Source organism: Sciurus carolinensis, chromosome 8 (genome assembly GCF_902686445.1).
Source record: "Sciurus carolinensis chromosome 8, mSciCar1.2, whole genome shotgun sequence".
Taxonomy (NCBI): domain Eukaryota; kingdom Metazoa; phylum Chordata; class Mammalia; order Rodentia; family Sciuridae; genus Sciurus; species Sciurus carolinensis.
The window spans coordinates 16,640,780-16,668,708 of NC_062220.1; the positions used below are offsets into that span (position 1 = coordinate 16,640,780).

The window sequence follows — 27,929 nt, forward strand, 5'->3', positions numbered from 1 at the left end:
GACAAATTACTAGAATGTGATTAAACAAGGTAATGGTAAAAAACATTTTTTCAAATATTATATCACTGGGCACAGTGGCATATACCTGTAATCCAAGCTACCTGAGAGGCTTAGGCAAGAGGATCACAAATTCAAGGTCAGCCTCAACAACTCAGCAAGAACTTGCCTCAAAATTAAATTTTGTTTTAAAGGGTTGGGGATATAGTTCAGGGTAGAGCATCCCTGGGTTCAATTCCAAGTACCATTAAAAAAAAAAAAAAAAAAAAAAAAAAAAAAAGTTACATAGTTAAATATATTGACCAGGAATAAAAAGGTAAAAGGTAAAAAATAATGTTAGAGTACCACTTATAGAATCATTAGAACCTACTGAATACCTAAGGAAAATCATAAGCAATGTGTAAAATTCCTATAGGAATAATTATAAATGTTTAATAGTCACTAAAGAAAAACTAAGAGGCCAGGTACAGCGTGGGCAACTTAACAAGACCCTGTCTCTAAATAAAAATTTAAAAGTTAAAAAAGGGCTGTGGGTATAGCTCAGCGGGAAAATGCTCCTGGGTAAAAATCCCCAGTAACAAAACAAACAAAAACAAAAAACAAACAAAAATCATGACTATGAACTAGAAAATTCAAAATTATGTATGTGTAAATCTCTCCCCAACAGACTTAACAGTTTTCACAATCCCAATCAATATTTTGTAAGCTTTTTTTAAAACAAAACTGGAAAGGTGAATTCTAAAATTTATATAATTCAAACAATGAAAACAATCAAAAGATGTTTTTGAAGAACAATATAGGTGATGATAGGGGTTTATATTATGGTTTGTTTTTACCAGCTATCAAAACCTACCATAAAGACAAAGTACCGTATTGGTTTAGAGAGAGCCAAATAGCCCAACAGACCTGAATTGCCTGAGAATCAGATGAGTGCTAAGAAAAAAAATCTATGTATATATTAAATAATCAATAGGGAGGGGAGTATTGAGCATTGAAGAAAGAATGGCATTTTCAATAATAGGGCTGGTAAAACATGAAACTGGATTCCAACCCCTAACCATACATATAAATCAAATGAAAGGTAAAAAAGAAAACAAAAGCAAAACCTAAATGTGAATGGCAAACTATTGAGCTTTTAGAAGAAAATAACTGCATGACTTTGGGGTAGACAGATTTTTTAAAAATTAAAGCGGAAGGGACTGGGGCTGTAGCTCAGTGGCAGAGTGCTTGCCTACCATGTGTGAGGCACTGGGTTCCATCCTTATCACAATAAATAAATAAATAAATAAAGGCATTTTGTCCATCTACAACTACAAAAAGAAAAAAAAAAAATTAAAGCACTAACCACAAAGGCAATTCATAAAATTAAGTCTCATTCAAAGGACTCTACTAAGAAAGAAAAACAGAATGAGAGATTATTCAGAATATTTAAAAACTCCTGTAAAAATTAAAAGAAACAGCCCAACAACAACAACAACAAAAAATCAAAACAAAAAATGAACTGAGAAAAGAGACTTAAATAAGAACTTCACAATAGCTGAAATCCAAATGGTCAATATGAATATGAATATGAAAGGTACTCAACCTAGGTAGTACCTAAGGAAAGAATATCAGGTTCAAAGAAATTCACAAGAAGCACCTGAAATATTGCCAAAAATAAAGAGATTGATTGACACCAAATACTGATAAACATCTCAGTCAACAAGAACACATATGAACTGATCATGAGTAAATAGAGTTGGTATTAAGGTGAAGATTTACATAGCTGTTCTTCAGTAAAAATCCCTTAGGACTCATAAACAGCAAGATAAACGTTTCTTTAAAAAGCCAAAAACAAGAAACATTTCAAAAGCACGGCAACAACAGAATGGAAAAATCGTGGTATATTTGCACAGTGCACTATTGTACAGCATAAAAAATAATGAAACATAGTTAAATGGGTGGGCCCTCCCTTTAATTTTAAACAGCATGAAATAAAATACATGGTATCATTCCTTTCACAACACAGAATCCATCAACAGACACCACTAAGTAATTATGTGTCCCATAAAGTAAATGAAGGAAGCTGTTAACACAGAAGTGGGTAAAATGGTTTTCCTCTATGGAAGAGGGGAGGGGTGATGAAAAGGGGGCACGCAAAGAACTTCTGGGGAAGGGGCAATGTTGACTTATTTTGGTTACATGAGTTTTCACTTAAACTGATAATAATACATGTGTTTCCCCATGATTTTTAAAAAGTTTAAAGGTCCTAAATTTGGGGGTTGTTGTGTACTGGGGGTAAGGCTCTTCAAAAAAAAACTGAGAAAGCAGGCTGAGAGGAAGGAAGAGCAGTCAGGAAGAAGGTGAAATGACCTTGAGAAATAAAATAGTTCTGTACAAGGGGATAACAAGGGAAACAGATTTTCAAGACAAAGAAAGTTGATAGAATTTATTGAGGGGAGGGAACTTTGGAAAAAAAATTAGCAAGGAGAAAGCCTTAACTTTTAGGTACTTTCACACCTTGTTAAAATAATTAATTGGGAGGCTATTATTGGCTGAGACAGCTCCAGCAAACCTTGGGTTTCTACTTAAGCAAACCAATACAAAACCACCAACTAACCTCTAACTAGGAACTTTCCTCTTTATTCAAATGTTTTCTTTGTCTTACTTTCCGAGAAGACTGTATGGAAGTGACTCCTTTTTGCCCACAAGGTGCAGCACTAAAGTGCTTGCCATTGCTGCTGCCCAACTCATGAACTGTTGAGTGCTTCAATAAACTCTTTAAAATTTCAATTATGCCTGTTTAACTATCCATTCTAAGTATATAAGAAAAGAGAGAACTTATAATAAGCTTTCTCACAAATTAAATATTACTTAAATGAGCTGTGCTTATCAAACTGCTGTCCCAGGTACGATATTTAAAGATTTCTTTCTCTACTTTTCAAAATAATTTGTCCTGACATATAAAGTTAATCAACATATTTCTCATGGTTTTCTTTTTATTTTTCCTTCAATGTATAATTTAACTGATACATAAAAACATAAAAATTACACATATTAATGAAATGCTGTAGGATATTTCAATCATGAATGCATTCGTAATGCTTAAATAGGGTTAAACATCTCTTCTTGAACATTTATCATTTCTTTAAGGTAAAATTTTAAGATTCTTTCTCTTAGCTTTTTGAAATATTATCCAACTGTTACCTACACTCACCCTACTATGCAAGTAGTACGTAAGAATCTCTTGCTCCATCTAACTATAATTTAGTACCCACTGATCACTACCCCCACCATTCTCTGCAACCTCTGATAACCATCATTCTCTCAAATTCTACAAGATCAACTCTGTTACTCCCCATATGAGTAAAATAATATGATACTAATCTTTTAGTGCCTGGCTTATTTCACTTAACATAATAACCTCCAGTTCCATCCATGTTGTCAAAGGACAATATTTCATTTTTATTGAATATATTCTGTTGTGTACATATACCACATTTTTTGGATCCATTCATCAGGTGATGGACGCTTAGGTTGTTTCCATGCATGGTTATTGTGAATAGTGCTACAATAAACACAGGAGTGCAGTCTCTTTAGCATACTGACTTCATTTCCTCTGGAAAAATACCCAGGAGGAGGATTGCTGGATCATATGGTAATTCTGTTTTTAATTTTTTTTTAGGAGACTCCATCCCGTTTTCCACAATGGCTATATTAATTTATAATCCCAATGACAGCATATAGGGGTTCTCTTTTCTCCACACCCTCACCACACTTGTTACCACTTTTTTATAAGAGCCTTTCCCCCCACCCCCTCTCTTTCTTTTGGTGGTAGTCCTGGAGATCAAACCCAGGTCCTCACATATACCAGGCAAGCACACTATCACTGAGTCAAATCCCCAGTCCAGTAACAGTCATTCTTACTGGTGTGAGGTAATATCCCATTGTGTTTTGATTTGTATTTCCCCATTTAACGATATTGAGCATTTTTCATGTCCTGTTGGCTATCTGTATTTCCTCTTCTGAGAAGTGTTAGGCCCATAGCCTAGCTATGCTTCAGTTGCCAAAGGACCAAAGACATCCTGAGATAGCGTGTGAGACAGGTTTATGGAAAACTCCTTACAGGGAAGGTCCAGTGGTGGCGGGCTGGACAAGTAGAACTCTGTCCTCAAGGTATTTTGCCACAAAGTCCAGGGGTGATCAACTAGACTAGTAGCACAGTGTTTGGTTCTGCCCACATTACCACAGGGAAAGGGATTTTATAGGTTAGGCTACATAAACAGTGACGTCATTAGCTCTGTCCCATAGTATGACCAGTGTTACAAGGAACTTGGCATATGAGTAAGAAAGTAGCTTTCTACTTAACACTATGCTGTCTCAGTTTCTAGTATCTGTGAGAGTCAAGTATTATTCAAGATAATACTTACATGAACATTCAGGACCAGGCCCATTTTCATTGTTCCCTTGACTTGGCTAAATTCTTGGAAAAGAAAGGGATGTTCCAGGGACAAGATGTTTTTACTATCCTTTTTTGGTCAAGAATGACACAACTTTCTATTTTGGTCTATCACTCATTTTTAAGTCAGGTTACTTTTTTGGGGTTTGTTTTGAGTTCCTTATACATTCTGGATCCTTTGTCAGTTGTGTATATAGTGTGAAAACATTGTCTCCATTCTATTGGTTGTCTCTTCTTTTTGATGACTGTTTTCTTTACTGTGCTGAACTTTTTAGTAAGATGTAAGTAATTCCATTTGTCTACTTTTGCTTTTCTTTCCTGTGCTTTTGGGTCTTAACAAACAACAACAACAAAAACAACAACAAAAAACCTTGCCCATCCTAATATCCTGAGGAGTTTCCCACTTCCTATTGTTTTCTTTAATTATACTAGTCCTGCAGCAAGTTCTTTTTTAAATTATAGTACTCCAAGAGTTATTACAAAAATCAGGAGTTACTTGTTGGAGCTTGTAATACAAGATTGATAGATAATCCCCACCCAAATCTCTTTCCCTTCTCAAACTACTATGACTTCATTCTTTTAGTTTTCCTTTAAATCAAACTTTTTTTTTTTTTAAATTTGGGATTGAAATCAGGGGTGTTTAATCATTGAGCCATATTCCCAGTTCTTTTTATTATTATTATTATTATTTTATTTTGAGACAGGATTTCAGTAAATGACCTAGGCTGCCTTTGAATTTGCAATCCTCCTGACTTGGGCTCCTAAACTGATGGAATTACAGACATGTGCCATAACACCTGGCTTAAATCAAATATTTTATATATTATGAACTTTTGATTATATTGACAACTGAGCTACAGAGCATATTAAAACTATATCCCATTCTCAAACAATTTCATTCTTGGAATTAAGAGTTGCTTGCATTTTTTTCTGTCATTTGCTTAGTTTTAGGTATTTATCACTAAATCAGCATAAAATTTTCCACTAGAAACGCAAATCCCTTTTTAACATACAGATATATCAAGTAATCCATGAGTTTTATATTCATTCCATCAGAAGTATCCTTGGGAATCTGAAGTCCTTTTTGCAGCTCTAGTCTTTCTCAAGCCTGCTGTAATCTGCCATCCTGGGACTTTCCTTCATAATTATCCTGGAAATTCTTCTGCCTAATGACATCAATATAATTATGTTTTATGACAAGTAAAATATAAATAGTTTCAAAATAACCATACCAATATAACTACTGGTGTTTACACTAAATAATCTTAAATATAAGATTTCTAGTTAGGAACAGTGGTGCATACCTATAATCCCAGTTACTCAGGTGGCTGAGTAAGAAGACAGCAAGTTCAAGGTCAGCCTTGGAAACTTAGCTAGATCCTGTCTCAAAATTCATAAAAGAGCTAGAGATGTAATTCAGTGGTAGTGTGCCTCTGAGTTTAATCCCTAGTCTCTCACACACACACACACACACACACACACACACACACAATGTAAATTTCTTTCTGTTGCTTAGGATATAGCACACTAAGAACACTGTGATTTAAAATCTGTTTAAAAAAATTCTTTGATTATTGGTATAACCATCTGGTTGATATGTAACAATGTTCACTTGATTGGGGGGTGTTGGTTGAGAGGATAGATGACATGACTTACTTGATTGAGAGTTGGTTTTAGTTATTTATTTATTTATTTTTGGTCTAGTTACATAAAAGTATTTACATGGTTCCAAAGCCAATACTGCAATTTAAGTTTTATTACAGTGGTCTAATTTTCATTCCCAGTTCCTTCTTTTGTTCTCCTTTGCCCCCACTGGTAGCCATTTTAGGTTTTTAATTTACCCTTCCACTGTTTTTTTTTTTTTTTTTTTTTTAAATATAAGCATTACTTATTTTCTCTCACCTCTCAATTTTCTTTTTTTCCAGTGCTAGGAATTGAACCCAGGGTCTTACAAATTAGGTAGGCAAGGGCTCTACCACTGAGCTACAACTCCCTGCCCTCTAGGACCTTTTAGTGGATGGGTCTAAGAAATACACTGACACACATTTTGCCCTACCTTCCACAAAAGGTAATATAAAATATTTACTTTCCTGCATTTTTACATGTCCACTTAGATTTCCTGAAATTCAAAAGATAGCAGTATATCTATGCAGTCATATACCAAAGTTTATTCCACTAATCATATACTGCAGGTAGTACCAATCTTTCATTATCACCAACAGTACTGACTCAAATAATATTGTGCATCTTATTTTATACTTTTGCAATTGTTATTTCTGACATATATTCCTAGAAGTAAAAGTGCTAGATCAACAAGAAAGTGCATTTGCATTTTGCTAAATATTACCAAATTAATTTCCATGGGACTTTTACCATTATGCATTCTCACTGGCAGTAGAGTGAAATGTCTTACTTTTCCCAGTTTTACCCCCAAAACACAATGCCAAAATATAATAATATATTTATTTTGGGGAACAAAATTTTAAAAGTTTTCTTTGAATCTCAACAAGAAGCCACATGCACTACATGGGAGGCTGAGGCAGAAGGATCACAAGTTCAAAGCCAGCCTGGGCAACTAAGGAAGATGATGTCTCAAAACAAAAAAGGGTGCTGTGGATGTAGCAGTTCAGGAGTAAAGCACCCCTGAGTTTTATCTCTAGTAACCAACCCCTCCCCACACAATTTCTCACAAATGTTCCATACATGAATTTACCAGAAAAATGGATCTTACCATCTTTTACTGCACACGTTATTAAACCCTCATAATAGCCTTATGAAATTTTTTCTACTTAATCTTGAACCAAGATGGATTTTATTTAGTCCTTAAGGTTATTAATATGGCTAGGCAGGGTGGAACATGGCTGTAATGCCAGTGGCTTGGGAGGTTGAGGCAGGAGGATCACAAGTTCAAAGTGAGCCTCAGCAAAAACAAGGCACTAAGTAACTCAGTGAGACCTTGTCTCTAAATAAAAATACAAATAGGGCTGGGGATATGATTCAGTGGTTGAGAGACCCTGAGTTCAATCCCTGGTATCTGCCCTCCCCCCAAAAAAGGATTATTAATATGTTCCTCATCTCTCTGTGTTATTCTCAACAACTCTCCTGAAATTTTCTTTTAAAAAAGTGAAAGTATCTGGTGGGGGTGTTGCTCAGTAGTAGAGTGTTTGTCTAGTTATTATAAATGTGTCCTACCTCTTTAATGACTTCTGGCCTAAGTTTTACTTTAATCAAAATTGTGAACTCTATTTTCATTTTATTTGTCTAGCATATCTCTGTTCAACCTCTTATCCAACCTGAGTCTTTTGGTTTTGTGGCTCTATTTTTTGTGGACAGTGCTGAGTTGAATTTTGCTGTTAGTTAACCTGACAAGACTAATATGGTCTCAAGGTTGTCAGAGACTGGGTATGTAAATTATTTCATTATGTTTGTTTCCTTTGCTCTCTACCCCTTCTCTCCAAACATTTCTTTTTGTATCTAGAAAGGTTTGGGTTTTTGTTCTTTCTAATCTATGATACCCTTAGTCCTTTCTATTAGAGATCATCTACTGATTACCTAGTATGAGCAATACAGAAATTAGCTCATTTCTTCCTCTCAAACTATTCCCACTCCACATTGCCCATTACATTATTATTACTATTAAAGTAATAATATTCTTTAATGCTTTGGTTAATTTCTATAAGGCAATCAATGATTCTATTAAGTCAGTCCTTGCTTGTGTGAAATTTATTCACCAAGAGCTTCTTCAGGATGGCACACTACATTCCTTATACTCCTGAATAATTGTATTATAGATACAATGTCAGGGTATGTAACAAGTATATACTACTTTGTTACTCCTTAACCCTGTTGTTAAATTCAGTCTACATTTAGAAACAAGATATCCTTGTAGAATCTCTTTTCTGTTGCTTTCCTGAAGTAAGATCTCTTAGCTTTAATACACAATGTCATCCTTAGAGAAAAGGTCAGTAAAACACCATGTCCCTGAAGTGCCCTCCTCTCTGTTCCCAAGAACCTAGCCAAGTTAAGGGAATAATGAGAGTGAATCTGAGCCAGAATGACCAGATAAATATTATCATGAAGGACACTGGCTTTCTCTCATGTATGCTGGAAATTAGGGCAAGTTAGTACTATGTGCAGAAAGCTGCTTTCTTGCATACATGCCAAGTTCCTTGGGATGTTGGTGATACAATGAAATAAAGCAAGTTAAGTTAATGATTTCACTGCTTCTGTTGCCTACCCCTTCCATGTGGTAACTGATATGGAGCTGAGCAAAGCAGAGAGGATAAGTGCTTGTCCAGTCAGCTATAATTGGACAAATCACAGAAGCAGCATGAGGGATGGAGGTGTTACTTTTTGGTAAATTATAGGAGGTGAAAAATGGCCATATCACCATCAGCACATCCAATCTTGTCTGAAAAACAGGTGCTACTTGTCCAACCCATCACCATTGGACCTTCTGCTGAAGTAATGAAGGTACTGTGAGAAGCAGAGGTGCTCCTCCTCCAGACCATTGCCAGTGGACATTCCCTGCAGCATTTTTCAATAAGGTTCATGTCTCACATTCCATCTTTTGGGTGTCTTCTTTGGTATCTTGACAACCTATCCCATTGCTCTGGCACAATTGGGTTGTGGACAGTATGTACACAAACTCAAAGGCATGATGCTGGTGTAAACAAATAAACAGATCAATGGAATAGAACAAAGCTCAGAAATAAAGCCAGATATCTACAACTTAGGTTTTTTGGGTACTGAGGAATGAACCTAGGGGTACTTTAACACTGAGCTACATCTCCAGCACTTCTTTGAAAAAAAAATTATATATAATATATTGAGACAGGGTCTTGCTTGATTGCCTGGACTAGCCTCAAAAAAGTGATCTTCCTGCTTTGGCTTCTCAAGTCACTGGAATTACAGCTACTGTGCAAGACTACAACAAATTTTTGATGAAGACAGTACAGAAGAGAAAAGACAGCCTTTACAACAACAGCGCTGGAAAAGATAAACATTTACATGTGAACTTAACTTGGATCTATACACCTCATACAAAAATTAACTCAAAATGGATCATAAATCTAAATATAAAATGTAAAATGAAAACAGGGGAAAATATTGTTGAAGATTTCTTAGAAATGGCACAAAAGAAAAATTAAACTGCATCAAAATAAGAAATTGGGGCTCTAAGGAGAAACAAAGAAGAGAGGCAGAAAAAAAAAGCACAAGATAAATAAACTCTTAGTTTTCCAGAAATTAAGAGTACTTAAAAATGGGGGCATATCAAAAGACAAAAATATCAACTTGAAGGACTTTCTACTGCTCAAATTGGGATATGTGGGTATTGAAATAATGAAAGGAATGGATTATAACATATTGAATTTTAAAATAAACTTCATAAACTTATGAAGAAAGGTAATAAACAGAAAAAGTTACCTGTACAGTAAACAATCAACTAATATGTGTAGAATGATAGTAAATAATCATCATTTCACAATAGAATAATAACTGATAGAATCAAGAATCGTATCAGTGAGTATCAATTCATGCTTTTTGGTAAATGAATATTCATGCAAACTCAAATTATTTCCTAGAGGATTACATACTAACTACTAAGAGGGTAGGGAGATATCTTTCAAGTGGAAAATTCTGGCAGTAACACCTTAAACACATGATCAAAACCAGCACTAATAATGGGACAAAATGGCATTATGCGAAGTTCTGAAAAGGACTATCCAAGAATTTCTTCCCAAAGGCGTAATAGCAGAACTTGTTGAAGGCATAGCCAGACTCACTGTAGTGCTCTACCTGGGAAATTTGTATTCACCATTTTTCTTTTTGAAACATGCCCACAAAATTCATTCTATGGAACTTGCTGGCAATCTGCTTTGGACCACCTCCCTCCAAATTATTTCCCACTCCTAAAGAAGTATGCTTTGAAGGACATTATTAGAACAACCAGCAAAATGTGACTATAGTCTATGCATTAGATAACAGTGTTGTACCAAGGTCAAATTTCCTGAATTTGATAATTATACTGTTTAAATAGATAGGAATACTCTTAGCCTGGCATGATAGAATACACCAGGTACTCAGAGGGCTGAGAATAGGACTGCAAACTGAAGGCCAACCAAAACAACTTAGGGAGATTCTGTCTCAAAAAAAAAAAAAAAAAAAAAAAAAAAAAAAAAAAAAAAAAAAAACACCAAAAAACAAATGGGGGATGTAGCTCAATTGTAGAGTGCTTACCTAGCAGGTAGAAGGCCTCCAGGGTTGAACCCAGTATATCATTAAAATATTTAAAACACACATACACCACACACGTCAAAACTCATTAACCTAAACATTTTCAATATGTGCAATTCACTGTATGTTAATCTTACCTCAAAAAAGCTTTATGATTTTTTAAAATCTCTATTCTTGACTTGTTTAAGGCTGTAAGGTCATGATGTCTGCAACTTACTTTCAAATGCCTCCCCCCCAAATAACAAACAAGTATACAGAAAGTGATAAATAAAATGTGGCAAAATCTAGTAGCCTTAGGAAGACTCACAATAACAATACTCTTAAATTTTTATGTATGATCTTTATACCTGAAAATTGGTTTGGTTAGATATAAAAACGTCAATTCACATTTTCTTTCTATTGAAAAAAATCTTAAAATCTTTACTCCTTTGTCTTCAAGATTCAAGGGCTGCTACTGGGGAGTTGAAAGAGTGTCTGCTGTTCTTTCCATTATAAGTGATCATCACTTTGTATGGATGCTCAAAGTATTTTCTTTTTCTCTAAAGCCCTGGAATATTTTGCTGGTGGTTATCCCATTTCAATTCTCCTTGGCACATGGGTTGCCCTTTTAGTACAGATATATACCTTAAAAAAAAAAAATCTTGGATTACAATGTATTTATTTTAGTTTTCTGTTCCTTTATTTCAGTATTTCTCAGGTACTATTATAAGAATCTATGTATTTATGAGTATGGGTATATAAGATTTTGTCACTTCTATAAATCCCTTTTATATCTTTTTACTTCTTTCCTTTTGTCCTTTTCTATCTTTTATTTCTTTTATAGCACTTTCAACCGTTTCTCTTCATTGAAGAACCTTCTGCTTCATCTTTACTTCCAAGGTATTTCTATTCATTTCTTTTTATTTTTATGTCCTATATAGTATCTATCTCGTTTCTAAACTTTTCTAATGCTGGTTTATGCTGTATTTTCTTTATGTATACTATTTTATTTTCATATTTCATCTTGTAGAAATAATTTCATTATGCCTCTGCATTAAGGCTAAGGTATACTTGAGCTGAGCCATATATCTCCATTACTCTGGGTCTGTTACTCATAGAGCTGTTATCCTCTTTTTAAATTTTATGTTATCTTTGAGTGGTATAAGACCACAGCACTTTCTATAATTCCTATTATAATCAAATATATTTTCCTTTACTTGTAAGCACAGTTTTGATGTAAGGGTTGTAGATTCAGAATTCTAGAGTTTCCTCTAATGCAATTATCAACAAGTTTTCAAGCTCCCGTACCTTAGCACAACCACTTCTCTAATACTGAGACTTGCTTCCACCAAGGTCTTCCTGCACTTGTATCTGAGCCTTATCTCTTCTTTATTCCCAGATTCCTACCCTCATCAGTCTGTGTTTATTTGCAACTGTTTATTCCCACTGTGGGGCTCTGTTCTTTCACTGAACAGTTCCAGCACTTCAGGACCTGGTTGTCCTAGTCAAATCAGACTTTCCTGTGTTCTCACCCAGAAACTTGAACCGGACATGTTCCCCTCCTTGTCACAACTATTGTTTCCAAACAAGTTCACTGTATCCTCCATTCTGAGGTACTCCCTTTCTGTGTTATTAGTTGGTGATATCTAGATTGTCTGATTCTTAGTACCATTAGAAGTCTTTCTGAAGCCAGGCGTGGTGGCAATGCCCGTAATCTCAGCTATTTGGGAGGCTGAGCTGGGAAGATCAAAAATTCAAGAGAGCCTGGAGAATTTAGACCCTGTCTCAAAATCTAGAAAAACAAAAAGGGCTGGAGGTATTGCTTAGTGGTAAAGTGTCCCTGGGTTCAATCCCTATAACCAAAAAATAAGTCCTTTTGAATTCCTCGGCTTGCTCCAACATGGTTGTTATTCCTATATGGATCTTAATACTGTGTGTGTAATTTCATCACATTCACTTTTATGTTAGCATTTATTTAAAAAGCCATGCTTACCAATATTCTAAAATAATGCTACTTTAAATGGACATTTGCTGTTGACTTATTAAGACAAGGAGCTTGTGTCAGAATGGAAACCAAGTCACTAAACACATTTAGTTTGGATGACACTGGATTACATTCTGTGGCAATCTCCTTTTTTAAAAAATTAATGTTTAAATTTGTTCTAATTGATTACATAAGACAGTAGAATGCATTTTGACACACTGTACACAAATGGAACATAACTTCTCATTCCACTGGCTGTACATGGTGCTGAGTCACACCAGTAATCATACACGTACATAAGGTAATAATGTCTGTCTCATTCTACTGTCTTTTCCATTCCCACTGCCCCACCCCTCTCTTCACTCCCCTCTGCACATCCAAAGTTCCTTCATTCTTCCCTAACCTCATGCCCCACATTACAGATCAGCATCTGCTTATCAGAGAAAACATTCAGTCTTTGATTTTTTGGGATTGGTTTATTTCATATAGCATGATATTCTCTAGTTCCAAACATTTTTCCTGCAAATGCCATCATTTCATTCTTCTTTAAGCCTGAGTAATATTCCAGTGTGGTGTATGTGGTGTGTGTCTCACATTTTCTTTATCCATTCATCTGTTGAAGGGCATCTAGGTTGGTTCCATAACTCAGGTATTATGAACTGAGCTGCTATAAACATTGATGTGGCTGCTGAGTATGTGGTGTGTGTCTCACATTTTCTTTATCCATTCATCTGTTGAAGGGCATCTAGGTTGGTTCCATAACTCAGTTATTGTGAACTGAGCTGCTATAAACATTGATGTGGCTGCTGAGGAGTGGGACAATTGGGTCAAATGGTGGTTCCATTTCAAATTTTCCAGGAATCTCCATACTGCTTTCCAGAGTGGCTGCAACAATTTGCAGTACCACCAGCAATGTATGAGTGTACCTTTTCCCCACATCCTCATCAACACTTACTATTGCTTGTATTCTTTTTTATTTATTGTTTGTTCTATTTGGTTATACGTGACAACAGAATGCATTTTAATTCATTGTACACAACTGGAGTACAACTTTTCATTCTTTCAGACCCATATTAACAGTTAATGAACATACTTTGAGCAGCATTGCCCTAAAATAACAAATAGAGATGCTGGATAGCATTTATAAAAAGGCAGATAGGTGTCACTTTAATTCATGATTTCTAGCAGCAAATGGGCCTCGACATGACATGCAATAACACTACATTTTAATGGTCAGCTTCAAAAATTCCACTCCTCAAACCTGTTCCGCTCATGTTACCCTCTTATTTTCAGCAGGAACCCCACTTTCCACTTAAGAGAAATAGATGTGAGCTCAAAATATGGAAACCTTGTCTACTCTAAAGCTTCCCTCTTCCTGCCTTTGCTCCTGTACACAATAAAGAAAACATCTCTTCCTAAAGTTATCAATCCTTCCACCTGTGCCTTGAACCAATCCCTTGAGGCCTTCTCAGAAACATCACACACTCACAAATCTCTTCTTTTACATATTTAATAGTTCACTTGAGTGAACCCTTTCCACTTTCACTTACACAGTACTTAAGCTTCTGTGATTTATAAAAAAGGAAATAAACAAAAAATCCTTCTCAACTCCCTATTCTCTCTCCCCTTGGGTACTGCCTTATCCCTTTCTTCCCCTTCAGAGGTAAACTTCTCTAGAGTTGTCTAAAACTTTCTGATATCTTTCATCTTCCCATTCATTGATTAAATCCACTCCAACCTTGTTTCCTCTTCTCTATCAAAATGTGTTTCTGCAAGCTCAACATATTATCAACCTTAATTTTCTTTTGAAGTATCCTCATATTGGACCTTGCAGGAGCATGACACTATACACTATAATATACTGCTACCTCTGCTCTTTCTCTGACTTCAGGGACATCACATCTTCCTGGTTTTCTCCAACTTCATCTTCTCAAGTCTCCTTTATAGTTCCTTTCCTAATACAGTAGCCATTGTAGTAGGTTATTTCCTCACTCTATTATCCAGAATAGAAGAGAGGGAATCAAAAGAAAAAACAGGAGACAAAAAAGGGTGGGTCAGAGAAGCAGGAGAACTTAATACCAAAATATGGATGAAAAAGCTAAGCAGGAACGATCAATAAAAGCAAGTTACAAGACAAATAAGCTGGAGAAGATTAAAGACAGGAAGAAACAAAATCAATATGTACCAGTACAAAGACACAGACTCTAGAGATCTCATGTGCTATAGGTTCTCCTGGTTATGCTTCATGCTGAATATAGGCAGTCAAAGGATGCCAGGGAGAATATTTTATCCATAATCAAAATAAAATAAAGACCTTCTAGTAGTTATAATTCCTAATCACCACAGACCACATTTTTATTTTAAATTTGTTGTATTAGCTGGGTACTGTGGCATATACCTGTAATCCCAGTGACTTAGAAGGCTGAGGCAGGAGGATTGTAAATTTGAGGACAATCTCAGCAATGTAGTAAGATGCTCAGCAATTTATTGAGACCCTGTCTCAAAATAAAAAAAATAAAAATGAATTGGGGACTTAGCTCAGTGATAAAGCGCCTGTGAGTTCAACCCCACTACTAAAAAAAAAAAAAAAAAAAAATTGTTGCATTATGAAATGAGTACTTGTGGACTATTTATATTAGAAGAAATCAGAAACTCTCTGAGAAAGAAAGTATTTTCACAACTTCAAAGAGGAGGATATAAGGGGCTGGGAATGTAGCTCAGTGGTAGAACGCTTGCCTAGTATGCATGAGGCCTTGGATCCTGAACACCAAAAAAAAAAAAAAAAAAAAAAAAAGGTATTTGGTTACAAATTCTGGGACAGTGGCCCCGACCTATAATCCCAGCAATGAAACAGAAGGATCTCAAGTTTGAGACCAGCAATTTAGCAAGGTCCTAAGCAACTTAGTAAGACCTTACCTCAAAATAAAAAATAAAAAGGGCTGGGTTGTAGCTCAGTGGTAAAGTGCTCCTGGGTTTGATCCCCGGAAACAAAAATAATATAATAAATTTTAAAGTTCATGTCAATCATAACAAGTTTCTTTTTATTGTCAACTAATGCTCTAAGATACAAAATACACTTAAGGCATTGTTGAAGACAGAGTATATCTATTGAATTCAAAGAGTCTTCTTGTTAATTTTGAAATTGTAGGCTCATTTCCTTTTAGATCTGGTTAATCACTGCTGTTAAACTCACAAGCTCATTGAGAGCCTGTAAAGTGCCAGTTCTGCCACTCTAAAGCTATTTTGTTTGCAAATGAGTATTACCTTTATCATAGCTGAAAATGAGAATTCAAAGATTCAAATGATTCAAGGCTGGGGGAAAATTACAACTCCATCAATTTCATACAGGTAATAAAATGAACAACACAAGACAGCTATGGTTATGACTTGCTACGGGACATGGATCTCTTTGTCAGCTAGTTAAGTATTGAAGTCCCCTGGAATGACAGGCATCCAACCATCTGCACAACTCTGAAAGTCATCAAATACGAGCATTCCTGCGGGTGCAGTGGTACACATTTGTAATCCCAGTGGCTAGGGAGGCTGAGGCAGGAGGACTGCCAGTTCAAAGCCAGGCTCAGAAGCTTAGTGAGGCCCTAAGCAACTCAGTGAGACCCTGTCTCTGAATAAATATTAAAAAGGGGCCTGGGGCAGTGGCATACACCTATAATCCCAACTTCTTAGGAGGCTGAGGCAGAAGGATTACAAGTTCAAAGCCTACCTCAGAAACTTAAGGAGGCCCTAAGCAACTCAGAGAGATCCTGTCTGTGGCTCAGTGGTTCAATCCCCCATGCAAAAAATAATAATAATTTTTAAAAAATAACAAAAACAAAAGCTAAACACAGCCCTAATATTTCTGGGTTCAACTTTTTCTATTACTCAAATGCCAGAGCCTCAAGCCATCCGTACCCAACCTGGATTACAGACTTAAATGGAACTACAATATCTCTAGGATTAATTGGAATTCGGATCACTTTTCTTGCTATTGCACACATGCCCCAATTTAGGTACTTTCCAGGCTGCTGAAATTGAGGGACTTTTGTGAGCCACCTCCTTAAGGGACTTCCCTAGGAAATAAGATTAGGGGTTTGGTAAAAATTTACCATAAAAATCTTGAATCTTTTGACAGACATTTTAGTTAAAAACATAATAAAATCCATAAACCAACAGGCATGGTGGGGCATGCCTGTAATCCCAGTGACTCAGGAGGCTGAGGCAGGAGGATCACAAGTTCCAAGCCAGACGCAGCAAATTAGTGAGACCCACAGCAACTTAGCAAAACTGTACCTCAAAATAAAAAATGAAAATGACTGAGGATATAGTTCAGTGGTAGAGTATCCCTGGGTTCAATTCTCAGTGAAAAATTAATTCTATAAACCAACCAGGTATGTGGCACCTACCTGTGAAATCTGAGGCAGTAGGATCACAAGTTCAGGGTTGGCCTGGACAACTTAGTGAGACTTTGTCTCAATTTTTTTTAAAAAAAGGGGTGGGAGTAGGGGTACATCTGGGAATGTAGCTCAGTTATAAAGTGCTTGCCTACCATGTGTGAGACTCTGGGTTCCATCCCCAGTACAGCACAAGGAAAAAATAAAAATAAATCTATTTATCCAAGTACATATAAATTATGTTAGATAGTAGGGTAAAAGAAACAGGGTCTGCAGTATAGAAATCTTACTATCTTCAGTTCAACTGTGTACGGTTTGATAGGTTGTACAGTACCAGAGACTGCCTGACTTGAAAGCAAATGGATGTTAAAATACAGTCCACATTACAATTCTTAAAACATGCATCCCAACATAAGCCAACAGGGCACTTTTTTATTTTTTCTAACCCACACAAAGCTACTGTTTCGGCCTATGGCAGCCTTGACTTCTCCCCTCAGGATATTCCTCAAAGCGTATGTGAAATGTCGCCATTTGACATGCTTAGTCTTGTGACAGTGATGATCTACGTTATCAAGTACATTATACTTTAATTTCTGAAAATAAATGGATTTTTCTGCACCTCAGGGGATTATATTTACTATAGAATGTGGCACCCACTCCATTTAAGATTATTGGTCTAATGCATATTAAAAATGCAGGAGTAAAATTTGAGATAGCAGTCAAGTTTACAGTAAGAAACTTAAGACCCTTGTGCATCTAGATGACAATTTAACTTGGTAAGGTCTCAATGAAAAATTTAAAAAAAAAAAACACTTTGATTCTTAGATCATTAGATTTCTGTTTCTTTATTTTTTCTTAGAGAATTCACCAAGTTAAACTGTCATCTAGATACAAAAGGATCTCAAGTTTCTTACTATAAACTTGACTGCTCTCTCAAATTCTACTCCTGCACTTCCAATAGTTTGCGATTCATCCATATGTGGGTATATCAACAATGCAATTAAAAGTCTTCTGACGCCAACTTCTTACCTGCATAGAGTAACTAGTACTGAGACTTTCATGAATTATCTGCACCATAACTGAAAAAAAATATATGAGGTAACTGTTTTCAGGCAACAGACAAAAGGTAATGAAATACTCTGAAAAAAGGGATACTCAGACTACCTCCCACCCCCAAATGTCTTTACGCTGTCACTGGGGACTATTTTCTGACCATTGTGCAGGGAACGACAGCCAAAGCAGAACACAATTAAAGAGCCCACAAGAATTTAGGGCTGTGAACCAGATAGAAAATATAGGGCAAAGAACTACAGAGAAGGAAACTGAAGAGAGGAAGAGCACCAGTAGTTTATGAAGGGTCTTGCCAAATCCTTGGTTGAAGGCTACCATGCATATGAAGAGCAAGACTATAGGAAGTTTTATCAAGGGGATGGAGAGAAGCAAAGATACTAAGGCCAAGCAAGAACAAAGAGAAAACAATAAAAAGATGATAGCCTCAAACTAACATATCAATAATCACATACATTTGTAAATGGATTTAATAATTAAAAGCAAAAAATTGACAGCTTTGATAAAAAAAAAAGGACAATGATGTCTACATGAGCAACTTTCAATATATAGGTCCAAAATAAAAACAGGGAAGCTGAGCATGGTGACGCATACCTATAATCCTAGCTACTTGGGAGGCTGAGGCGAGAGGATAGCCAGTTGAGGTCGACCTTAGAAAATTAGTGAGACTGTCCCAAAATAAAAAAGAACAAGGGCTGGGGACGTAGCTCAGGGGTAGACAACACCTGGATTCAACTCCTAGTTATGCGCGCGCGCACACACACACACACACACACACACACACAAATTTAAAAGCATGGAGAAAAATATCATTCAAGCAAATGGAATAGGAAAACTGGCAAAGCTACAATATCAAATAAAGTAGCCTTCATGACAAAGTAGTATAAGAGAAAAAGGGCATCTCTCATGTTAGAAAGGGAAGGCAATACATCAGTAAAACAAAGCCTCAAAATTCTGATAGCAAAAACTAACCAGATTAAAGGAACAAACAAATTAATCATCACAATTAAAAGCATTAACATTCTTTTCTCCATAATGGATAGGAATAGACACTTTCAAAAGTAAGAATATAGACGGGCAAGGTGGTGCATGCCTGTAATTCCAGCTACTCAGGGGGCTAAGGCAGGAGGATTGAGAGTTCAAAGCCAGTCTCAGCGAAAGCAAGGCACTAAGCAAATCAGTGGGACCCTGTCTCTAAATAAAATACAAAATAGGGCTGAGAATGTGGCTCAGTGATTGAGTGCCTCTGAGTTCAATCCCCGGTTCTAAAAAAAAAAAAACTTAAGAATATAACTAGGCATGATGGCCCACACCTATAATCATAGCAACTAGGGAGGCTGAGGTAAGAGGATTCCAAGTTCATGGCCAGCCTGGGCAACTTAGAAAGACCCTGTCTAAAAATAAAATATAAAATATAAAATGGACTTGGAATATAGATCAAAATAGAGGACCCATGGGTTCAATGTCCAGTACCAAAATTAATATATAAATTAAAAATTTGCATAAATATAGAGTTAACACTATTAACAGACCTGATACTTACAGAACACTATACCTAATAGCTGGAAAACTTAAATTATTTTCAGATGCACAAAGAACATTCACCAAAATAGTATACTAAGACAAAATATCTCAATACACTTCAAAAGAGTTAAACTTTACTAAGTATGTTTTCTGATCATAAAGATTAAGCTATCTACATACCTACAAATTAGCATGCTATTTCTTTTTCTTTTTTCTTTTTTTTTTTTTTTTTTTTTTTTTTGCAGTGCTGGGGATTGAACCCAGGGTCTTACACATGCTAGGCAGGAACTGTATCATTAAGTTACACCCCCAATCTTTTATTTTAAGACACAGTCTTGCTAAATTGCCCAGGTTAGCTTTGAACTTGCAGCCCTACTACTTCAGCCTGAGTAGTTTGGATTACAGCCTGTGCCACCACACCTAGCTCCTACTTCTACGCAACCCATCAGTCATAGAATAAATCACAAGAGAAATTAAAAAATTGTTTTGAATGTAATGTTAATAAAAACACAACACAAACTTTGTTGCAAGAAGTTAACACAATGTTTACAGAGAAAATTATAAGTACATCTAGAAGAGAAATAATAAAGCCAAAAGTTACTTGGCAAATCCCTAGTAACTAAGAAAAATATGAATTATAAATAATAAAACAGAAGAGTTTGCAGGGTATGATGGCATACACCTGTATTCCCAGCAACTTGAGAAACTGAGACAGTAGAATCAAAAATTGGAGGCTAGCCTGGCAATTCAGTGAAACCCTATCCCAAAATAAAGGGCTGGGCTACTGCTCAATGGCAGAGCCTACTGCCTAACAAGCATGAAGCCCTGTGTTTGATCCCCAGTACTACCAAAAAAAAAAAAGGATTTTTTTCCCCTCAGGTCTTAAAGACATTAAAAGTTGTTTCCTGGACAACAAAGTAAGACCCTGTCTCAAAATAAAAAATAGCAGAGGATGTAGCTCAGTGATAGAACAATTGCCTAGCATTCTGAGGCCCTGGGTTTAATCCCCAATACTTAAAACAAACAAGATAACAAAAGAAAACCATGTTATTAGCTAAACGAATAGATAGAACAGAAGAGAGAGTATAGAAACAGACATATATACATGATCAGTTGATTTAACAAAAAAAATTAAAATAACAAGAAAAGAATTATTCTCAATAAATAGTGCTCTAGCATATGGTTAAAACTATGAACTCCACCTTACACACATACACACACACACACACACACAAATTTCTCAAAATGGATTACAGAATATAAATATTACAGGACTAAAACTATAAAAATACTGGAAGAAAAAAATGGGAGAAAATCTTAGTAAACCTGAGGGAGGCAAAAAACTGTTAGGACACAATCACTAACCATGAAAGAAAAAAATAATAAATTAGACTTAGAATTTAAAACTTTACCTCATCAAAAGACATTAAGAAAATGAATAGGCAAACCACAGAGCAAGGTTGATGAACAACAAACCCCCTTGCAATACATGTGTCTTACAAAGGACCAGGATTCAAAAATACATCATTTTTACTTTTCTACAAAAATGTGCAAGACTTAAATAAAAATCTTACCAAAAGATGTAAGAATGGCCAGTAGGCACAGGAAAAGAGGTTCATTAGCAAAATGAAAACTCAAACCATTATACAGCCTTGCATACCAATTATAATAACCAGAATTTAAAAGACTAAAATACCTAAACTGGTAAGGATGTGAACCAACTCTGGTGAGAACTGTTGGAGGAAGTGTAAAATAGTGTACCAGAGTAAACATACATTTATCATACAAACAAGAAACTCCAACTCTAAGTATTTACCTATGGAAACAAAAACACAGCCACACCAAGACTTGTATACAAATATTTATACAGCAGACCTCCCTTATCCATAGGGAATAACTTTCAAGACCCCCAGTGAATGCCTGAACCAACCCTATATACTATGTTTTTGTCTGTACCCACATACCTACAATAAAGTTTATTAAATTAGGCACAATGAGAGATTAAACAATAATTAATAATGAAATAGGCTATAGAATACACTGTAGTAAAAGTTATGTGAATGTGGTCTCTGTCTCAAAACATCTTATTGTACTATTTTCAAACTTCTTGTGATGATTTAAGATGATACGATGCCTATGTGATGAGAGCAAGTGAGATGAATGATGTAGGCATTATGATATAATATCAGGCTACTCAATACACAACACTGTGATACCCAGGATAATAGATCTGATAACTAAGAGGGCTTCTAAGTGACTAATGGGTTGGTGGCATATATAGCATGGACATGTTGGACATGATTCACACCCTGGGCAGGACAGGGTGAGATTTCATCATGCTACTCAGAACAGCACATACTATAAAACTTATGACTTATTTTTGGAATTTTCCATATTAATATTTTCAGATTGTGGTTGACTACAGGTAACCTGAAGCACAGAAAGTAAAATCTCAGGTAAAGGAGGACTGATGTACCAATCTCCCAAAACAGGCAAATGAAAAAACAAATTGTGTGTAGAACAGATACAGAAATACATATCAATCTTAAATACTATTAAATCTTTTGCCACTAAATATTTTCTCAAAAAGATGATTTATACTATTTCACCAAGAAGCAAAAGAAGAAATCAGCTCATAGAATAGTTACATATATTGTAAACTGACAGTTAAAGAAGTTTTAGGAGCTGGAGTGTGTATAGCTCAGTGGTATAATGCATGCCAAGCATGTGTGAGACCCTGAGTTTGATCCCCAGCACTACAAAAACAAATGTCTTAGGAAACTGATAAATTCTTATATTTTACTCTACCTTGACAAATGATGAAAGTGTGCTCTCAGTATTTTTAAAAATAGCTCAGCATTTGCTATTCTTTGGCTGAACAGTACATCGACAACAAAACACTGCACAACATTGTAACATTTCTCCAATATGAATTTGTTTTCTAACTTAATACACAAAAACAAAAACCTTTTCTAAACTCTTGTCTCTTTTTTAGATATAACTGCATACTATGAAAATGGCAGTCAAGGCTGAGGTGGTCATCCAAGTTTAGCTTGTGGTCACTCGCCCTCTTTCCTTCCAACATGTAGCCTTTAGAAAAGGAGTTTAGACCAATGTTTTAGAACAAAGGTCATCAATAAGAGCTTGGTAGCCAGTGTAATTGTGTTTAAACATTTATAAATTACACTTTTAAAATAGTTTTGTGCTGTTGTTAGTTTCGTTTTAAGTAAAACATATTTGCAAGAGTGAGGTTGAATGGCATAGCACTTACCTAGCATGCCATCCCCATTCCAAAATGAAGTCAAAACCATGTTGACTTTTTAAGAAAAATATACTTTAGGATTTATTTTTCATTAAACCCACTTAACAAAGGAAGCACCAAAGAGTATTTTATAGAAATTAGATCTGATACTGCTGAGAACCACTATTCCAATCCTTGAATTTTGATCTTAATGGAAATGAAATGATGTACCCCATTTGTGTACAATGAATCAAAATGTAGTCTGTAAAACATTTTAATAAATAAATAAATAAAATAAGTCAAATATTAAGAAAAAAAAAAAAGAATTCTCTTATGAGGGCTGGGGATGTCACCCAGTGGTTGAACTCTCTCCCACCATATACACACACACACACAAAGAAAAAACAACAACAACAAAAAAACTCTTATGGTCAAATGTATTTGAAACACAATGCTTCTTGAGTCAAAGAAATATTCTGCTCTAGAAGTATGAAATTATGTCACATTAGGCAGAATCAGGTTCTTTGGAGGGAGGGGGTCTAGAAGTAAGTATTTCACATGGTTGTAGTAATGCTAAAGTTTGAAAACCTTTACCTAAATCTAAAAAGAGTATCAACTGCTTTGGCCTAAAAAAATCTGTTCTGTGGTGTCCTGTGATGGCACATGCTAATAATCCCAACAATTCAGGAGGCTGAGGCAGGAGATCACAAGTTTGAGGGAAGCCATAGCAACTCTCTAAAAGTAGAAAAAAGGGCAGGAGACATAGCTCATGGTAAAGCACCCAGGAATTCAATTCCCAGCACCACAAAACAAAACAAAACAAAAATAAAAATTATCGTCCAAGTTAATGCTTTTCTTGAACTCTTGTTTATAATAATAATAATAATAAAAAAGTTTGGAGATAGAATTACACAAAAAAAAAATCTGGAATTTCAAACCTGTCTTAGAATTGAGGATCAGAGCTCTTATTATCCGTGTTCGATAATAACTCTTATTTCTATAACTATTCAAAATTCAAATCTTAGTTAGCCACTTGTTTGTTTAACCACTTAAAATTTAAATGCAGTTGATCCTGGGGGTTGGCACACGTGAATTCAACCAACTACAGCTGAAAAATATGGTGGGAGAGAATCTGTGCTTGTAGTGAACATGTACTTTTAAAAATTATTTCCTAAATGTTACACTGTAATAGCTATTTACATAGCATTTACAATGTATTCAGTATAAGTAATCTAGAAATGATTTCAAGTACATGGAGGGTTGTGCATAGGTAATATACAAACAGTAGACCATTGTACATACGGAATTTGAGCATTCACAGATTTTGGTATCCGTGGAGTTCCTGGAACCAAACTCCAGTAGATACCAAGGGATAACTGTAAAAGAAACCTTAAAATGTGTCTAAGAATTAAGAAGCAGGGTTGAGGTGGGGATTAGGGGTATAGCTCAACGGTAAAAGCCACACTAAGCATGCATGAGGCTAGGTGTCAATTCCAGGCATCACCAAAACATTAACATAAAATTAAGAATTAGGACTTAAGTTTCACCTGTATCAACTTTCATACTTGCAAACTAACAAAGCAGCCTACCAGTTTCAAAGATGGTGATAGAAGAGAGTAGAGAGTTAGAGATAGCAATAGCACATTTGTAGCAATAGCATAAGTCAAAGTATCAACATTTTTGCACTGGTTCCCAGAGCCCCAGTTCCCACAAGACAATGTGAAGAGAGCCAGCTGATACCTACACAGGCAGTGGTTGTGTTACAGAAGAGGAACCCTAAGCTTAAGGAACCCTAATCTTTTAAGGTGGGCAATAAGCATGCCCACCCTTTGGCTCCGGAGGAAGACATTATTTTTATTAAACTGTATAGCATATATTCTTGCTCTTTGCTGTGGTGGGAGATACTATCTTTTCTCCCTAAGACTGTTATTCATACAATATCCTTAACAAAACAGAAACAAAGAGCAGTTGGTACCTCACCGGCAAGAGCGCAGAGAGAGACCCATGGAAAATTGTCTCCCAAAACTACAGACTGTTCCTAAGATAAATGGATTCAAGACCACAATCTATTTAAAACATCAATTTCATACATCCCTTGACCTAGTGTAACTATTTAATTAGCATATTACCTCAAATTAAATCAACTATTCTCTCTAAACTGTGTATGTTAAAAGTGATTTCCCTTTTCCAGTTACTTTGTATAATCTGAAGGATGTGCTCAAAAATTGCCATATTAAATTTTAAAATACGAGAAACAATACGGTTCTTACTTTAAATGTTCCAAACCTGTTAACGTTAGCAATGGGAACTACCTGTCAAAAAGTCTCATTACCCAGTAACAAACACTACAAAGAGAACAGTAACTTCCAGTTATTGATACAAAACACAACAGTGTGCCTCCAAATTACTTTGTTCTATTTCTCTTTACCCTCCACTGTCTCAAAAATAAAACCTTCGAAAGAAGCAGACAACAAACCACCGTCTCAGGGTTCCTTTGTCCCCAGCAGAAGGGGAGAGAGGATTGCGAACTCATTAAGGTAAAGAACCCCAAACATGCAAGGCAGGAAACAGACGGCATTCAATCTGCAATCAATCATCAAAGAAAGTCACCATCACTTAATCTCCATCGCTCCCAACCCCCCACCTCCAGCTCAAATAACGTGGGTCTATACGAGATGATTAGGATCATATGGACCCGGACAAAGCTTTGCAGAGGCAACGGGTAGCAGTTAACTAGATGCAGTCGGGCAAAGAATCCGCGCCACGGAGTACAGGAGACTCCGCCGGAGCTCCGCAAAAGTGCGGGTCGCACAGGCCACCGGGCCCTGCAGGAGGGCGCCGCGAAGCGGGGCGGCGCGGCCGGGGCCCCGGCGCCCGGGGAAGTTGCGCGGCGAGCCGCAGAGCGCGAGGGCCCTCCATGTCACCGCGACACAGACCCTCCTCCCGCCCCTCCCCCGCGCGCACCCCGGGCGGCGGCGACATGACAGCGGGTCGCGCGGCACAAGGACGCCCGCCGCCGCCGGCGCGCTCTCCGCTGCCCCCCGCGCCCGCCTCTCACCTTGGGTGGCGAACGGCGAGGAGCCGCTGACCGGCGAGCCGGGGGCGGGGACGGGCGGCGGGGTCTCGGCCGAGCCCAGCATGGGCGCCGGCAACATGAGGTAGCGCTGGGGCGCGGGCAGGCAGCGCTGGCAGAAGGAGTGCAGGCAGGGCAGCAGCTTGGGCGCCCGGCTCTGGATGTTCTGGTGGCACACGGCGCAAGTGTCCAACAGGTTGAGCCGGGCCGCCTCGCTGCCGCGCTCCGAGTCCGGGCCCTGCCGACTTTCGGCCTCGTTCTCCCCGCTCGGCGCCGCCGAGGGCCCCCCGGCGGCCGCCGCCGGAGCCGCGGCCGCCGCTGCCTTCTCCACAGCCACCTCCATTGTCCTGCCCCGCCGCCGCCGCCGGGGAAGGGGGAGCGCGGTCTCCGCCCGCCGCCCCCGACGACCTCCTCCTCCTCAGAGGCCGCTCGGTCGACCCGCGGAGAGCGAGGGAGGGCGGGAGAGCCGGGCGGAGGAAGCCGCCTCGGGACCCGGAGACCCGCCTCCGGGGTGGCGCGGCCGGAAGAAGGGGATCTGTCAGCGGGGACCGTTCCCGGCACCGAGGAGGCTGCGCCGGGTCCGCTTCGCCAACCGCCGCGGCGCTCTTCGAATCCGCCCAGCGCGCCCTCGCCTCCCAGCCTTTCTCTCGGGCCCCCGGCCCACCGCAGGCCCCGCCCCCGCCCTCCCTCTCCCAGCAACCGAGGTGACGGCGAGGAGCGCGCCGCCCAATAACTGCCGCGCCTGGCGAGGGGGCGGGGCCTCCCGGAGCCCGCGAGGCTCCGACGGCCGCGGCGGGAGGCAGGGAGGTGGGAGGAGCCGGCCCGGCCCCGCCCCTCCGGTCAGCTAGAACCACGGCCTCTGATTGGGCCTTTGTGTGTGTTTCGCTCCTCTGAAAAGATTAAGGGTTCATTTGTTAACCACCAGGTACCTAATACGGCACGGCGGTGCTAGCTCCTCCTACGGGGCGGGGCTCCACCTTGTCAACTCAATGCAGTTAATTAAGTAACTGCTTCGGAAACTCTGGTTTTACTACTGGAGACGGGATCTTGTAAGAGGAGTAAATATGGTGGTACAGTCAAAGGAGGACCGAATGAAGGTAGTGAAGTGCAAGTAAGATTAAAAAATGTATTGTGTGCAAGGGATATTTTAGAGGCAGTGTAGACTTGTAAGTCTGAATGTATTCATCTCCAAGATGAATGAATACGACGAGAAGGGAAGGTTCTCTCGCAAGTCTGAAAAATTTTGAAGGATTTGCCCCTTGAAGAAAGACGTACTGGGGAATGAAATTGACCAAATTATGTTACGTGCTTGTACAAATATGTAACAATGAATCCCACTATTAGATATAATGCACCAATAAAATCTTTTTATTATAAAAAGGCGAGGGTCTTGAGATGTATCTCAGTGTTCAGAGCGCTTGCTTAGCATGGATGAGGCACTGGATTCAATCACCAGGACAGGGGAAAAAAACCGAAATGAATTTAAAGTCTGTGTTTTGCTTTTTAAATTCATAAAAAGTAGTTCTTTTTTGAAGTATTAATATATAAAGATTTGCAAATGTCCCAGACATGGTAATGCACAGCTGTAACCCTCGCAACTGGGGAGACTGAGAAAGGAGGAGGATCTTAAATTCAAGGCCAGTCACAGAAATTAGTGAGACACTGTCCTAAAATAAAAAATAAAAAAGGATTGGGGATGTAGCTCAGAGGTAGAGCGCCCCTGGGTCATGCTTAATGATATTTAATGACTGTTTATTTGTACAGTAAAAGTGACCCTTTGTATCTGTCCTGAACATGTTCAGGCTTTTTATTCTTGTCTTTTCTCCTTATGCAATAGAGTATAGCACTATTTATATAGCATTTACATTGTTTTAAGTGTAAGTAATCTACAGATGATGTGAAATGCATACATAAGAGAGGGTGCATAAATTATAAGCAAACACTTAGCCATTTTGTATAAGGGACTTGAGCAACCATAGATTTTGGTGTCTGTGGGGGTC

At 37.7% G+C, this 27,929-nt stretch overlaps 1 protein-coding gene across 2 annotated transcripts in view; it reads right to left on the bottom strand.

Annotated features, from left to right (window-relative positions):
- The window catches only part of Trim24 (tripartite motif containing 24), a 112,900-nt gene extending 86,339 nt beyond the window's left edge, over positions 1-26,561 (bottom strand). For both annotated transcript variants that reach the window (XM_047560487.1, XM_047560486.1), the window contains exon 1: positions 25,915-26,561. In XM_047560487.1, coding sequence (XP_047416443.1) covers positions 25,915-26,272 — 358 coding nt within the window. In that variant the 5' untranslated portion in view covers positions 26,273-26,561. The remainder of the gene's footprint in view (positions 1-25,914) is intronic.
- Between the last annotated feature and the right edge of the window lie 1,368 nt (positions 26,562-27,929).